General features: G+C 37.6%; 1 protein-coding gene across 10 annotated transcripts in view; it reads left to right on the forward strand.

The window, feature by feature from the left end:
- The window catches only part of synj1 (synaptojanin 1), a 66,272-nt gene that overhangs the window by 2,056 nt on the left and 46,562 nt on the right, over positions 1–17,654 (forward strand). For 5 of the 10 annotated variants that reach the window (XM_061899339.1, XM_061899341.1, XM_061899349.1 and 2 more), the window contains exons 2-8: positions 2,789–2,945; positions 3,035–3,121; positions 5,779–6,046; positions 8,412–8,637; positions 11,041–11,124; positions 11,296–11,373; positions 16,092–16,153. In XM_061899339.1, the coding sequence (XP_061755323.1) occupies positions 2,822–2,945; positions 3,035–3,121; positions 5,779–6,046; positions 8,412–8,637; positions 11,041–11,124; positions 11,296–11,373; positions 16,092–16,153 (929 nt within the window). In that variant the 5' untranslated portion in view covers positions 2,789–2,821. The remainder of the gene's footprint in view (positions 1–2,788; positions 2,946–3,034; positions 3,122–5,778; positions 6,047–8,411; positions 8,638–11,040; positions 11,125–11,295; positions 11,374–16,091; positions 16,154–17,654) is intronic. The other 5 variants (XM_061899344.1, XM_061899348.1, XM_061899347.1 and 2 more) reach the window with 2 other exon arrangements.

Here is a 17,654-nt window from a genome sequence, read left to right on the forward strand (position 1 = left end):
TACAATTTAACACTAAATGGTAACACCCGAATAAGTTTTTCAACTTGTTTAAGTCGGGGTCCACGTTAATCAATTCATGAAAGCTTGTGAAGCTTTGAAAGTGGAATTCTTTCCCATTATTGTTTTCTGTAGAGCTTCATTCGTTCAACAGTCTGGGGTCTCCGCTGTCGAATTTAACGCTTCATAATGCGCCACACATTTTCCATGGGAGACAGGTCTGGACTGCAGGCGGGCCAGGAAAGTACCCACACTCTTTTACTGCGAAGCTACACTGTTGTAACACATGGCTTGGCATTGTCTTGCTGAAATAAGCAGGGGCGTCCATAATAACGTTGCTTGGATGACAACATATGTTGCTCCAAAACCTGTATGTACCTTTCAGCATTAATGGTGCCTTCACAGATGTTTAAGTTACCCATGCCTTGGGCACTAATGCACCCCCATACCATCACACATGCTGGCTTTTACACTTTGCACCTATAACAATTTGAATGGTTATTTTCCTCTTTGTTCTGGAGGACACCACTTCTTCTGTTTCAAAATATAATTTAAAATGGGGACTCATCAGACCACAGAACACCTTTCCACTTTGCATCAGTCCATCTTAGATGAGCTCGGGCCCAGCCAAGCTGGCGGCGTTCCTTGGTGTTGTTGATAAATGGGTTTTGCTTTAACTTGCACTTACAGATGTAGCGACCAACTGTATTTAGTGACAGTGGTTTTATGAAGTGTTCCTGAGCCCATGTGGTGATATCCTTTACACACTTATGTGTGTTTTTGATGCAGTACCGCCTGAGGGATCAACGGTCTGTAATATCATCGCTTACGTGCAGTGATTTCTCCAGATTCTCTGAACCTTTTGATGATTTTACAGACCGTAGATGGTAAAATCCCTAAATTCCTTGCAATAGCTGGTTGAGAAATGTTGTTCTAAAACTGTTTGACAATTTGCTTACAAAGTGGTGATCCTCACCCCATCCTTGTTTGTGAATGACTTAGCATTTCATGGAAGCTGCTTTTATAGCCAATCATGGCACCCACCTGTTCCCAATTAGCCTGCACACCTGTGGGATGTTCCAAATAAGTGTTTGATGAGCGATCCTCAACTTTATTAGTATTTATTGCAATCTTTCCTATTTTCTTTGTCACGTGTTGCTGGCATCAAATTCTAAAGTCAATGATTATTTGCTAAAAAAAAATAAAAAATGTTTATCAGTTTGAACATCAAATATGTTGTCTTTGTAGCATATTCAACTGAATATGGCTTGAAAATGATTTGCAAATCATTGATTGTAGCTGAGATAGGCAACAGCGCCCCCCGCCACCCCAAAGGGAATAAGCAGTAGAAAATGGATAGATGGATGGATGTATTCCGTTTATATTTACATCTAACACAATTTCCCAACTCATATGGAAACGGGGTTTGTAATTCAGAATCGATTCTCGCATTGTATTATTTGGTATAATAATAATATGTAACTTAAAGTTACAGGTTAGAAAAGCTTTGTTTGGTTGCACAGAGATGGTCAGAAAATGTTATAAAAAATAATTCTTTCGACTTTTGAAAATTACGAAGTGATTTAAAATCAGGCATTAAAGAATCGTGATTCAGATGTAAAAAAAAAAATTGTGCACCCCTAATTTGTAGCTCTATTTGAGATGGGATTTTTGGCTCTTTAAGGGGAGCCCGATCTTGTGGGGGCGTTCCTTTTAAATAGCCATTCCAAAGACTGGGTCGTTATTATGGTTCTTTTTCTTTCTTTTTTTAACTATTTTTTTAGCAACAAAATGATCACTGGTAGCTGTTATACAGTAAGCACAAATTACTTAATTGGTCAGAATTATACTGAAATATTGGCACTAACTGTATTCCTTTTTTTTTTGTTTTGCTGTAAATATTTCTTAAGGTGGTCCTATATCCTCATTCTCTGACAGTGATGTTGCTAATTTGAATGCTCCCTAACCTAAAAAACTTTGCAGCATTTATGTGTGTGTGTATATATATATATATATATATATATATATATATATATATATATATACACACATACATACATACATACATATATATACTGTACATATATATATACACATGCATAAGTAACAACATATATGCAAATATGCATGTATATAAGATAAGCGGTAGAAAATACATAGATGGATGTGTGTATATATATATATATATATATGCACAAATATGTATGTGTGTATATATATATATATATATATATATATGTGAATGTGTATATATATATATGTGTGTGTGTGTGTGTGTATATATATATATATATGTGTGTGTGTGTGTGTGTATATATATATGTGTATGTATATATATGTGTGTGTGTATATATAAATATATATATATATATACTAAGCTTCAGTGTTTATAGCTTGTTTATCTTTTGAATAATATATTTATATATTACATGTGTTTTTATGTATTATATATGTATACATTGTGTGTGAGTACATGTATATGTGCATGTACATATACATATAGATACAATTAGAATAAAATTAGGACATATTAAAAATGTAAACGTATCACCCTACCTAGTTTGTGGACTGTACATTCAACCTACTGTACATCAGGATAATGAACCATAATAGTGAATTTAAAAAAAAGTAAATCAATAATATAAAGTAAAATAAAAAATAAAATAAAAGTACTTTTCAAAAAGTGTAATTTTTTAGTCCAGTTGCCAGGCGGGGGACATTGTATCTGCATCTCTAAGTCTTATAACTGTTCTTGCTTATCAAGTATTTTGGATCTAATGTCTTTTGTTAGTCCCAATATAGGTCCTTCCATCTTGGATCAATAATGGCCTTCAGCAAAGGTTATCGCATTTACCACAAGCTGGACCCGCCGCCCTACAGTGTCATCGTGGAGACTCGGGGCCGGGAGGAATGCCTCATGTTTGAATCCGGGGCCGTTGCCGTCCTGTGTAAGGGATCCTCATGGATGTCGCGGATTGTATTGCGATGAATATTTCACACAGAACTTCTCACATTTTCTCTCTCCATGGTTTTCTAGCGGCAGCTGAGAAGGAGGCCATCAAAAACACATACTCCAAGATAGTTGACGCCTATGGAATCTTGGGCGTGCTCCGCCTCAATCTTGGTGAGCGACATATGTTGGTTTTAGCAAGTCTGTTTGTGTTAGAGTTCGACCAATGTTTTTTTTTCAGGCCTGATACCCATTATTAGTGGTCAATGAGGCTGATAATATTGATATTCATTTACAGTAAAAGTTAGTTAAACATGACTAGTACAGTTAACAACCAGACAAGGCTTTAAGTTGTTTTTTAACATAATTTTTTAGAAAATGTTGGGACCAGTAGCGACATATCCTTTAATTTGTCTTTAGTTTGGCACAACTTCAATCTCAATAAGTAACCTGGTCGTGCTTTCATATTAAATTTTAATACCCAGGGGTGTGACGGGTGGCAAGCTGGTACAATCTTGAGGACTTTGTGAGAAACTCAGGTCAGCGATCATAATGTGTACTTTCTTGGTATCACAAGCACAGCTTTTACTCCTATGATCCAATCCAAACAACCTTTCCTAGTCATAGTGAAGGAAAAAAAAATCAACCAGCTCTAAAAGTCAACACACATGGTCACACATAACACAACCTGCACACAGAATTTTGTGGATATTATTCGGGGGAAAAAAAGTCCCATCACCATGGAAACATTTAAATTACACCTATTTAAATAATCTCCACACTTATCCATGTTTGATTATAAGCTGCTTGATATTTCTGATTGATTACAAAGCTTTAAATAGGTCATCATGAAAGTAAACAAGGTAGGAGTTTAACTTTCATGTATATATATATATATATATATATATATATATATATATATATATATATATATATATATGTGCGTATATACATATATATATATGTGCGTATGTATATATATATGTGTGCATATATATATGTATATATATATATATATGTGTATATATATATATGTGTATGTATATATATTTGTGTATATATATATATGTGTATATATATATATGTATATATATATGTGTATATATATATGTATATATATATATATGTATATATATATGTGTGTGTATATATATATTTATGTATGTATATGTATGTATGTGTATATAAATATGTATGAATATATATGTATTTATATTTATATGTATATATAATATATATGCATACATACATATGTATGTGTATATATATATGAATATATACTGTATATACATATGTATATATATTAGGGGTGTGGGGAAAAAATTGATTCGAATACGAATCGAATAAGATGTGGGATTCAGAATCAATTCTCATTTTGAAAAAATCGATTATTTTATTTTTTATTTTTATTATTATTTTTTTAATCAATCCAACAAACCACTACACAGCAATTCCAAAACCAAAACTGACCAAGCAACGCTCAGAACTGCAATAAATTGAGGAGACACAAACCCGACACAGAAAACCCCAAAAATAATGTAACAAAAATGAATATTATCAACAACAGTATCAATATTAGTTATCATTTCAGCATAGCAGTGATTAAAAATCCCTCATTGACATTATTATTAGACATTTATGATAATAATAAAAAAGAACAATAGTGTCACAGTGGCTTACACTTGCATGGCATCTCATAAGCTGGACAACACACTGTGTCCAATGTTTTCACAAAGATAAAATAAGTCTGATTTTTGGTTAAAACAAATTTACATTATTGCAATCAGTTGATAAAACATTGTCCTTTACAATTATAAAAGCTTTTTTGTTTTTAAATCTACTACTCTGCTAGCATGTCAGCAGACTGGGGTAGATCCTGCTGAAATCTATGTATTGAATGAATACACAATCCTTTTGAATCGGTAAAATATCGTTTTTGAATCGAGAATCGCGTTGAATCGAAAAAATCGATATATAATCGAATCGTGACCTCAGGAATCGATATTGAATCGAATCGTGGGACACCCAAAGTTTTTTTGCCCAATGCTGCCCCTTGGTCAGTATATATATACTGGTCAGCATATATATACTGGTCAGCATATATATACTGGTCAGCATATATATACTGGTCAGCATATACATATACTGGTCAGCATATATATACTGGTCAGCATATATATACTGGTCAGCATATATATACTGGTCAGCATATACATATACTGGTCAGCATATATATATATATACTGGTCAGCATATATATACTGGTCAGCATATATATATATACTGGTCAGCATACATATAATGGTCAGCATATATATACTGGTCAGCATATATATACTGGTCAGCATATATATACTGGTCAGCATATATATACTGGTCAGCATATATATACTGGTCAGCATATACATATACTGGTCAGCATATATATATATATACTGGTCAGCATACATATACTGGTCAGCATATATATACTGGTCAGCATATACATATACTGGTCAGCATATATATATATATACTGGTCAGCATATATATACTGGTCAGCATATATATATATACTGGTCAGCATATATATACTGGTCAGCATATATATACTGGTCAGCATATATATACTGGTCAGCATATATATACTGGTCAGCATATATATATACTGGTCAGCATATATATACTGGTCAGCATATATATATACTGGTCAGCATACATATACTGGTCAGCATATATATACTGGTCAGCATATATATAAACTGGTCAGCATATATATACTGGCCAGCATATATATACTGGTCAGCATATATATGCCCCCCAAAAAACAAGGCGTCTCTTTTGTGCGCCAGGTGACTCCATGCTCCACAGCCTGGTAGTGGTGAGCGGCTGCAGCTCCGTGGGCAAAGTGCAGGAGTCGGAGGTCTTCCGGGTGACGCAGACAGACTTCATATCGCTGAAGAACGACTCCGGGGACGAGGAGCGTATCGCCGAGGTGCGGAAAGTGCTGAACTCGGGACACTTCTACTTCGCCTGGTCGTCTTCCGGCGTCAGCATGGACCTGAGCCTCAACGCCCGGCGGAGGATTCTTGAAGACACCACGGACAACCGCTTCTTCTGGTAAGAGCTTGGGTGACAGGGCATGGGTCCTTTTGAGACCAGTAGATAAAGGGAAGTTCATCATATAGACGAGAGGTTGAAAGTTTTTCCTCTGAGGGCCACTCTCTAAAGAATGAAAGCATGCAGGGGTCACTGGTTTAAAAAAAAAAAAAAAAAAGTAACTTAGATATTGGGTTTCACAATGTAAAGCGCTTTGAGTCACTTGAGAAAAGCGCTATATAAATATAATTCACTTCACAGGGGTCATTCAAAGTAGCAAGATGGAGTTGGGAAGCTTTAGCCTTTAGCCACACAAACATACGGTGATTCCTTATTTAAAATTGGCGGAGTTGAAACTTTCCTATGGATCACAGCGGACATGGATCCCGACCACTTGTCAACCAGCAGGTTTCGGTGAGAAAATTGTGGTTAAAAAGTCGCTTCTTACCAGCTTGCGCCTCCCGTAGAGCTGCCGTCGACCTCCCCGAGACACTGCACGTCAACACCCGGCCGTGGACACACACTTCCGACTACCAGGTACTGTTAAACTCACTAAAACACGAGCAACACAATAGAAAGATAAGCGATTTCCCAGAATGATCCTAGTAAATGTCTCTAAAAACATATGAATGCGTCTCAATGCAACACGATTGCAATCGCGTTTTTTTTTTGTTTTTTTCTAGTCCGTCGCTATCAATATCCTCAAACACGAATCTTTCATCCTCGCTCAAATTAATGGGGAAATTGTCGTTTTCTCGGTCCGAATAGCACTTTTTGTTGGAGGCTCCTATTATAAACAATGTGAATATGTGAGGAGCCCTCAACGGGTGACGTCATCGTCTGCGACTTCTGGCAGAGGCAGGGCTTTTCTCCAGTTGCAGACTTTATCCTGGATGTTCTCTACTAAATCCTTTCAGCAAAAATATGGCAATATCGGGAAATGATCAAGTATGGCACAAAGAATGGACCTGCTATCCCCCTTTAAATAAGAAAATCTCATTTCAGTAGGCCTTTAATATAAGAACTTTATATTTGTTCATACATTTTTTTGAGCAATGATAGGTAAAAAAAAAAAAAGACTCAAGGTCTTGGGTATTCAAAAGGACCCCGCTCATAGAAGTGTTAAAGATAAATCATATATCAATACTTACTATTTTTACTTTCAATGCTTAAATTTCTCGATCAAGTTCAGATCTATTTTTTTAATTATAAGATTTTATTTTTTCTTGTTTTTAAAGGAAACCTTGTTTTATTTATATGGCAGACGCAAAAAAATATGCAATATTTTCCCCCAAAAATATTTCCAAGTGGTTTATTTGATTTAAATGGAGCCTTCAATAGGTCAATAATTCATATCAACATTGATTTTAATTCTTATTTTTTGAGCAATGACAGTTTTAAAGTAAAAAAATATGTATATATATATATATATTTATTATTAGTCAATATTGCAACTTTTTATCATTAAATTTGGTGTTTTACTCTACTTTTTATGTTGTTGGTTTTTTTTGTGATAGTGTTTTTATAAGTTAAAAGGGATCCAAAATGGATACATGGATGATACAGCAGAGGATTGGAGAATGTCATGTGGTCAGATGAAACCAAAATAGAACTTTTTGGTATAAACTCAACTGGTGGTGTTTGGAGGAAGAAGAATACTGAGTTGCATCCCAAGAACACCACACCTACTGTGGAGCATGGGGGTGGAAACATCATACTTTGGGGCTGTTTTTCTGCTAAGGGGACAGGACGATTGATCCGTGTTAAGGAAAGAATGAATGGGGCCATGTATCGTGAGATTTGGAGCCAAAACAACCTTATCAGTGAGAGCTTTGAATGGTTGACCAAATACTTATTTTCCACCATAATTTACAAATAAATTCTTTAAAATTCCTACAATGTGAATTCCTGGATTTATTTTTCCCATTCTGTCTCTCCCAGTTGAAGTGTACCTATGATGAAAATGACAGACCTCTGTCATCATTTGAAGTGGGAGAACTTGCACAATCGCTGGCTGACTAAATACTTTTTTGCCCCACTGTATATGTATATATATATATATATACATACATATATATATATATATATACTGTATTTATATATATGTATATATATATATGTGTGTATATATATATATATATATATATATATATATATATATATATATATATAATTGATTTTGAAAATTAAATATATAAAAATGGCTCCTGCATGTTTTCTGTGTGTGGCCCTCAGTGGGAAAAGTTTAGACACCCTTAGTTTAAATGCTAAAGCGTGTGTGTGTGTGCGTGTGTGTGTGCGCGTGCGTGCGTGTGTGCGTGCGTGCGTGTGTGCGTGCGTGTGTGCGTGTGTGCGTGTGTGTGTGTGTGTGTGTCTGGCCTGTCAGGAACCAGTCCCTGCACCTGCACCTGAAGCACTACGGCGTCAACTGCGACGAATGGCTCCTGCGGCTGATGTGCGGCGGGGTGGAGATCAGGACCATCTACGCCGGGCACAAGCAAGCCAAGGCCTGCATCTTCTCCCGCCTCAGCTCAGAGCGGGCCGGCACCCGCTTCAACGTGCGCGGGACCAACGACGACGGGCAGGTGGCCAACTTTGTGGAAACGGAACAGGTGATTAAATGGCAGAGTCGTCGCGCTCCGTGTCGGTTCTGCGCCGTTTGAAGAAGTGGTTTGATGCGGTCGCCGCCTCGGGGGCGGTGGTTTGCACGCTCTAAGTAAATATTTTGTGTAATCACTGGTTATCTGTTGGCGGCGGCAGTGAGATTTATAAATGGAAGCTTTGTTAGTTTGTGTGTAGTTTTTGGACACATTTTAAGAAAAAAATCCTCTTGGCTTCGGGCTTTTCCTCTTTAGACGTTCCTGCTGCTTTGGTGATCTCATTGGTGTGACGTCACAATCAAGCGTGTTGTTGTAACCCGGGATGGGAATCGAATCTGGTACCAAAACAGTGCCATGTTTTGGTACCTGGGTTGCGCTGGACAACGCGCCTATTTTGCCGTCTCTTTGCCGATCACTCCAGCAGCACTGAGAGCGAACTCAGTCAAAACTACTTATCGGTAATGTTGCAATTTTCCAAGCCAACAAAGTAATTGATTAAAAAAACACTCCGGCCTAAGTTTAACTGAAGCTAAGCTTTTCCAAAAATGGATTAGCTTGATGCTAATATACGTTGGCTTTGCTATTGACATGCTACTTATTAGCATTAGCGATCTTACATAGCTATTTCAACACCTCCAAATTTGTGAATGAAAACCACAATTAAGGTTAAAGTTAAGTTTAAGTAAAGTAGCAATGATTGTCACACACACATTAGGTGTGTTGAAATGTGTCCTCTGCATTTGACCCATCTCCTTGTTCCCCACCTGGGAGGTGAGGGGAGCATTGGGTCGCAGCGGGAATCATTTTTGGTGATTTAACCCCCAATTCCAACCCTTGATGCTGAGTGCCAAGCAGGGAGGTAACTGGTCTCATTTTTATAGTCTTTGGTATTACTCGGCCAGGGTTTGAACTCACAACCTACCGATCTCAGGGCAGACATCAACCACTAGGCCACTGAGTAGGTGCACTTTATAATCAAACAGCTGGCGCGTGATAAGTAGGGTTGTGATTCTTTGATTGATATATATATATATACATATATATATATATATATATATATATATATATATATATATATATATATATATATTTGATCCGATTCCTGGGGTGACGCTTTGATTTTGAATCGATTCTCAATTCAACCCAATTCCTGATTTTTGCAATGTGTTATTTGCTGTAATAATTATAATTAAATTTATTCAAAATAGGTTACAGGTTAGAAAAGCTCCTTCTGGTTGCAAAGAGATTGCCTAAAAACATGATTTAAAGATTCAATCTTAAATACATTTTTGAAAATTATGACTTTTTAAAATCGGGATGAATAAAAATCACGATTTGGATGTAAATTAATTATTTGGTGCACCCCTAGTAGTAAGTAAAATACTTACTATATTGACACTTTGTAGAGCGCAACAAAAGACTAGATTCAGCAACGACGGAAGTGACTAGCCAACACTGCATTAACTACCTAATAAAATTATTGTAATACTTGCAAATGAGACTCAGAAATATTATAATGAAACCAGATTCAACCACTGGACAGCAGTTATCATAATCAGCTCATTTTGAATGTTTCAATACTAAAAAAAAAAAAAAGTTTTACCAAAAACAATATTTATTAACACACACTAAAGCAGGGGTGGGGAACCTATGGCTCGGGAGCCAGATGTGGCTCTTTTGATGACTGCATCTGGCTCTCTGATAAATCTGAGCTGATGTTGCTTAAAACGATAAGTAATGAATAATTTCACTTGTAATCACAGTGTTAAAAATCATGTTCAAAATATGAAACATTCTTATGCATTTTTAATCTATCCATCCGTGCAAGAAGTTGCGTTAGTGGTAAGAAGTTATTTAGTTATTATTGGTTAGTGTGGGGCTTGCCCTCCTGGGGGTTCTTCAGACCCTCAAGCACCGACATGAGAGCCTGTTTCAGGGTTGCAATATTGTTTTATTTTTCAATAAGTCTCTCAGTTGTTTTCCAGCAATTGTATTTCCAGCCCCAACCCCATCTCTCCTCCTGGCTGCTGCTTATAACAGAGCGACAGGTGTTTAGATAACAAGGCCCAGGTGGGCCTTCTACGCACCTGTCGCTGCAGGCCCGCAGGCCCCGCCCCCTTCACAGTTAGCTTCAGAATAACAATGTTATTACAAAGAATAAGAGACCTGTTATACTCTAGAAATGTTGGTCTTACTTAAAAATGCACGCGTTTAGTTCAGTGTTAAAAAATATGGCTCTCACGGAAATACATTTTAAATATTTGGCTTTTGGGCTCTCTCAGCCAAAAAGGTTCCCGACCCCTGCACTAAAGTATGGGTTCAAATGAGAGCGGTAGCCATCCTTAGGTGTAGCCATTAGCGTGTGTTAGAATTCAGCATTTGCATGACAAGCTGGTGTCCTTGTGTGTTGAACAGGCTATTTTCCTGGATGACCGAGTGTCGTCCTTCATTCAGATCCGTGGATCCATTCCTCTGTTTTGGGAGCAGCCGGGAATCCAGGTAAGGGAAAGGCCGTCCGCTTGTACACAGCAACACCTGAAATTGTGTTTGTGACGTTTTGTGTTTTCTTCAAACTGACCAAGTGTCAGACGCAGTCAGAATGACGCAGTTAGGACCTTCGCCTTTTCAATTGTGTTTTTGAACTGTTTATTTCCTCCGTGCTGTGTTCAGAAAGCCTCGATTAAGGGTGTTTTCTTGCACCTGAATGGGAATCGGCAACCTAACAGACTGGATAGAAACCCTCCAGCGGTATAAGCCTCTTTTCTTGGGTTTTGGGATGGGGGCAGGCTGTTTTGAATCAGGGATTGTCTGTGCAGTGCCACACGCCAAAGCAGGGGACGCTTGGTGGCGCTGCACAGACTGCCGCCCGATGCTGAGTTTGGAGGAGGCTCACTGGGAGCTGCAGTGGTTGGTAAAGGGCCCTCTTCTGTTTCCCTCAGCTCCCAGACATCTTTGCTCAGGTGAGAGTCTGGTCTGAAAACATCCCCACCAAGCACGTGTTAGTCCGCTGATCATCCCCTCACACCTGCGCAGGTGGTGCCAGACCACAAGCTGCAAACAGGAGAGAGAAAAAAACACAGCAAGGGCTTGTTTTCAGACAGAACGTTGCCGCTTCCTTCTGCTTTCGTTAGCGCTTTAGTTCCTTCTATCGATGTCCTCGTTCTCCTTTGCCAACGCTTTCCTTTGCACGTGACCTCCACACTAAAGTAGTGGTAGGCTTCTTAACCAAATCAGTGTCCCCTTACTACATAAAGCTCCTTCACTATACTGGGCTCATTTAAAACCCACACAAACAACTATCACAAATGCAGCCAATGTTACATCCAGATAATGTGTTATGAGACATGCAAATATAAATGAAATACAACGAGGACATAAGTAAAGGAAATGACATGAGCTCACATATACCTGCAAACAACGCATAATCATGCAATATGTACATACAGCTAGCTGAAATAGAACGCTAGCATGGATTAGCACTGACCAAATATGCCTGATTAGCACTCCACACACGTCAATAACATCAACAAAGCTAACCTATGTGCATTCAAGCACAGTATAAAAAGTTTGGTGGACAGAACGAGACAAAAGAGTGGCATAAAACGCGTCTTTTTGTGGCAGCGTCGGAGAAAGTTGTACAAGTAAACAAGAGGTGCCAGCAAGTTTTTCATCAGTCAAACTACTTTTCAAATGACCAAGACCTTATCTTTATGCGTGTGTGTGTGTGTGTGTGTGTGTGTGTGTGTGTGTGTGTGTGTGTGTGTGTGTGTGTGTGTGTGTGTGTGTGTGTGTGTGTGTGTGTGTGTGTGTGTGTGTGTGTGTGTGTGTGTGTGTATGTGTGTGTGTGTGTGTGTGTGTGTGTGTGTGTGAGTGTGTGAGTGTGTGTGTGGGTGTGTGTGTGCGTGCGTGCTTGCGTGTGTGTGTGTGTGCACGTAAATATATATATATATATGTATATATATATATATATACAAACCCCGTTTCCATATGAGTTGGGAAATTGTGTCAGATGTAAATATAAACAGAATACAATGATTTGCAAATCCTTTTCAAGCCATATTCAGTTGAATATGCTACAAAGACAACATATTTGATGTTCAAACTCATAAACTTTATTTTTTTGCAAATAATAATTAACTTAGAATTTCATGGCTGCAACACGTGCCAAAGTAGTTGGGAAAGGGCATGTTCACCACTGTGTTACATCACCTTTTCTTTTAACAACACTCAATAAAGGTTTGGGAACTGAGTAAACTAATTGTTGAAGCTTTGAAAGTGGAATTCTTTCCCATTCTTGTTTCATGTAGAGCTTCAGTCCTTCAACAGTCCGGGGTCTCCACTGTCCTATTTTAGGATTCATAATGCGCCACACATTTTCCATGGGAGACAGGTCTGGACTGTAGGCGGGCCAGGAAAGTACCCTCATTCTTTTACTATGAAACCACGCTGTTGTAACACGTGGCTTGACATTGTCTTGCTGAAATAAGCAGGGGTGTTCATGATAACGTTGCTTGGATGACAACATATGTTGCTCCAAAACCTGCATGGACCTTTCAGCATTAATGGTGCCTGCACAGATGTGTAAGTTACCCATGCCTTGGGCACTAATACACCCCCATACCATCACACATGTGTAAGTTACCCATGCCTCGGGCACTAATACACCCCCATACCATCACACATGCTGGCTTTTACACTTTGCACCTATAACAATCCGGATGGTTATTTTCCTCTTTGTTCCGGAGGACACCACGTCCACAGTTTCCAAATATAATTTGAAATGTGGACTCGTCAGACCACAGAAAACCTTTCCACTTTGCATCAATCCATCTTAGGTGAGCTCGGGCCCAGCGAAGCCAGCAGCGTTCCTGGGTGTTGTTGATAAATGGGTTTTGCTTTTTATAGCAGAGTTTTAACTTGCACTTACAGATGTAGCGACCAACTGTAGTTACTGACAGTGGTTTTATGAAGTGTTCCTGAGCCCATGTGGTGATATCCTTTACACACTGATGTCGGTTTTTGATGCAGTACCGCCTGAGGGATCAAAGGTCCGTAATATCATCGCTTACGTGCAGTGATTTCTCCAGATTCTCTGAACCTTTTGATGATTTTACAGACCGTAGATGGTAAAATCCCTAAATTCCTTGCAATAGCTCGTTAAGAAATGTTGTTGTAAAACTGTTCGACAATTTGCTTACAAAGTGGTGACCCTCACCCCATCCTTGTTTATGCCATTGTTTACAAATTAGGTAAATAAATAACCAAAAAATGTATGTTTTGTTGTTTTCTTACTGTACCGAAAATGAACCGAACCGTGACCTCTAAACCGAGGTATGTACCGAACCTAAATTTTTGTGTATCGTTACACCCCTAATTTTGAAGTATTTCTCGGCCGATGATATTGACAGTCTGATATTATCGGACATCTCTAGTTATTACTTATTATCATTAAATCAATGGTTAATTTGGGCTCAGAAAAATAATGGCAATAATATCATTTATCGGCAATGATTTTTTGGTAATTATATCGTCACGCAGAATTTGTTACACAAATAAACACAGAAGATAATAGAAAAATATCAGTTTCATTACGCCAGTGTCGGTCTGATACCATATCAGTAATATCGACATTGGGATTGATCTGCACAGCTCTATAGCCCGTGTCACTCAAGTCAGACTGCAGGTGGAGGAAGTGAAAGACTCCTTCTGGTCGGCTGTAAGCGACCCTCCTCTCCGGTGACAGGAAGTGATTAGATTTGCAAAGCTACACAGTGGTATCGACAGGAAGTAGTGGCAACTGGAGACGCACCCAGCTTTAATCCAAAAATACACCTGTGAGCGTCTGCAGCCGTAGAGCAGCTTGGTTTAGTTGAGTTAATTATTTATTCGGTCAGCGGTCCACAAAATAAACAAACAGTTTTTCATCCATGAACTCATTCAAGGTTCAGGTTGAAGTTGAGCACTTATTTCATCCAACCCTAGAAAAAATTTCAAATAGTTAAAACCTAGGAGATCGATTCAAGAGCTGGGGTGGAATGTGCGAGCGGAGATACTAGATTCCCGTAGAGGTGCCACCAAGGGGTGCTGAGTCCTGTCAGATGCCGTGGATTTCCTTTTGTGCTGCAGTTGAGGCTTTTCAGTGAGTCACACCAAGATGAAGTCATCATATCATTTGCATATTTAGGTATGACACCAAAAGGTTTAAACCAGGGATCAGCAACCTTTTTGAAAGCAAGAGCTACGTCTTGGGTACTGATTCATGCCAAGGGCTACCAGTTTGATACACACTTCAATAAATTGCCAGAAATAGCCAATTTGCTCAATTTACCTTTAACTCTATGTTATTATTTGTATTTAATGATATTTATCTTTGTGGAAACACTGATCACCTAATGATTTCTTACAATAAATACATATTTTTGCTGACATGTTTTAAATAGGTTAAAATCCAATCTGCACTTTGTGAGAATATATAACAAATTGGACCAAGCTATATTTCTAACGAAGACAAATCATTATTTCTTCTAAAATAAATTCAAAAGAGTTTGAAATAACATTTAAATTTGTTTCAACAGATTGTCTAGATTTGCCAGAATATATATATTTTTAATTTTAATCATAATAAGTTTGAAGAAATATTTCACACATACTCTTCGTCGAAAAAACAGAAGCTAAAATGAAGAATGAAATTAAAATGTATTTATTATTCTTTACAATAAAACAAAAAAAAAAAATTTCATTATTGATTTAAATTGTCAGGAAAAAAGAGGAAGGAATTTAAAAGGTAAAAAGTTATATGTGTTTAAAAATCCCGAATAATAATTTGGAATAAGGCTGCAACATAACAAAATGTGGGATAAGTGAAGCGCTGTAAATACTTTCCGTATGCATTTCAAGAATGTATATTATTTTTACTTTCACTGCCTAAATCTCTTTTTTGGGAAGCTGTTTTTATACCCAATTAGCCTGCACGCCTGTTGGATGTTCCAAATGAGTGTTTGATGAGCATTCTTCAGTATTTATTGCCACCTTTCCCAACTCCTTTGTCAAGTGTTGCTGGCATCAAATTCTAAAGTTAACAATTATTTGAAAAAAAAAAATGTGTGTGAGTTTGAACATGAAATATGTTGTCTTTGTAGCATATTCAACTGAATATGGCTTGAAAAGGATTTGCAAATCATTATATTCTGTTTATATTTACATCTAACACCATTTCCCAACTCATATGGAAACGGGGTTTGTGCATCAAAGATAAAGGCAGCAGAATGTTTATGTAATCCTAAAAACCCCAACATAAATGATCCTTGGTGGAGGTAATTGAAGTGGAGTTTTGCTGCCACTAAAGTGTACGCCCTTCAATCCCTGCATCCTTGTGTCCTCTGCACTTTGACACTCTCCTAGTCTTCTTCTTCTTCTTCTCCTCCACTTGTGTGTCTTCTGTTACTCATGGCCTGTCTGCCTTGCAGGTCGGCTCTCACCGCGTCAAACTCTCCCGAGGATTCGAGGCCAACGCGCCCGCCTTTGAGAGGTACTTGAAGTGTTCACACTGCGTGCGATGTTTGACCTCTGAGTCGTCACATTTAATGTCGCCACCCGGGAGCGCTAGCAGATTAGCTGTCGAAGCTAACGGCCTATAAGTCTTATTGTACAGCCTTGACCTCTCAGGGGAAAATGAATGGCTGTGTTATTTCTGTCCGTTTCTGAGCTTCTTTAGGTGTGAGATAATCTGTGTGCCACACCTTGATGCCAGCGTGCACGCTTATGACCTTATCAACTTTTCTTGCCGCTCTATCAGCGTCAGGCGTGAGAACACATTGCAGGCTGGACTGGAGGATAACTGCTACTTGTTGTTAGTTCCACCCCGGGGTGTTTTATTCTGAAAAGTGACTGCTGAAAAATTCAATCCAACCCGTCACTCCGGCTTGTCCCCACACTGCTCATTATATCCTTACCAATTATTTAACCAGAACATTCCTCACATACTTTTCAAAGGGCCTGCTATCTGTGCTGTGATTTTTATGTTTAAACGATCAAAATAAATGCATTTCAATAAAGCAAAATATTATTCTGATAATGTACTAAAATGTGAGTATTGAACATTAGCATGCTAATGGATAAGTTAGCGCACTCCTAAGATGGCACCAAGTCTCAAAGCCAAGAATTTTATGTGTAATTGATCAAAATAAATAAGATAAAACCAAATATTTCTCTGAAAATCAATTAAAACGCAACAATGGTACATTAGCGTGCTAGAGTTAGCACAATAACATCGGATAATTTAGCGCACTTCTAAGATGGCGCCATGTATCCAAAGCCGTAAATTTTATGTTTAAATGATCAAACTATATACATTTAAATAAAACAAAATATTATTCTGAAAATGTATTAAAATGCAGGTATGGAACATTAGCATGCTAGAGTTAGGCTGATAACATAGGATAGATTAGCACAATTCTAAGATGGTGCCATGTCTCGAAAGCCATGAATTTTATTTTTAAATGATCAAAATATACTGTATACATTTAAATAAAATAAAATATTATTCTGAAAATGTACTAAAATGCGAGTATGGAACATTAACATGCTATAGTTAGCATGATAACATAGGATAAGTTATCGCACTTCTAAGATGGCGCCAAGTCTCAAAGCCGTGAATCTTATTTTTAAATAATCAAAATAAATACATTTAAATAAAATAAAATATTATTCTGAAAATTAACAAAAATAATTGTATGGAACATTAGCATGCTAGCGTTAGCATGATAACATCGGAAAATATAGCGCACTTCAAAGATGGTGCCATGTCTCAAAAGCCATGAATTTTATGTTTAAATGATCAAAATATATACATTTAAATTAAACAAAATATTATTCTCAAAATTAACTAAATGTGAGTATGGTAGATTAGCATGCTAGAGTTAGCACGATAACATAGGATAAGGTATCGCACTTCTAAGATGGCGGAAAGTCTCAAATCCGGGAATTTTATGTTTAAATGATCAAAATAAATAAAATAAACAAAATCTTAT

Source organism: Nerophis ophidion, linkage group LG04 (assembly GCF_033978795.1).
Source record: "Nerophis ophidion isolate RoL-2023_Sa linkage group LG04, RoL_Noph_v1.0, whole genome shotgun sequence".
Classification (NCBI taxonomy): Eukaryota; Metazoa; Chordata; class Actinopteri; order Syngnathiformes; family Syngnathidae; genus Nerophis; species Nerophis ophidion.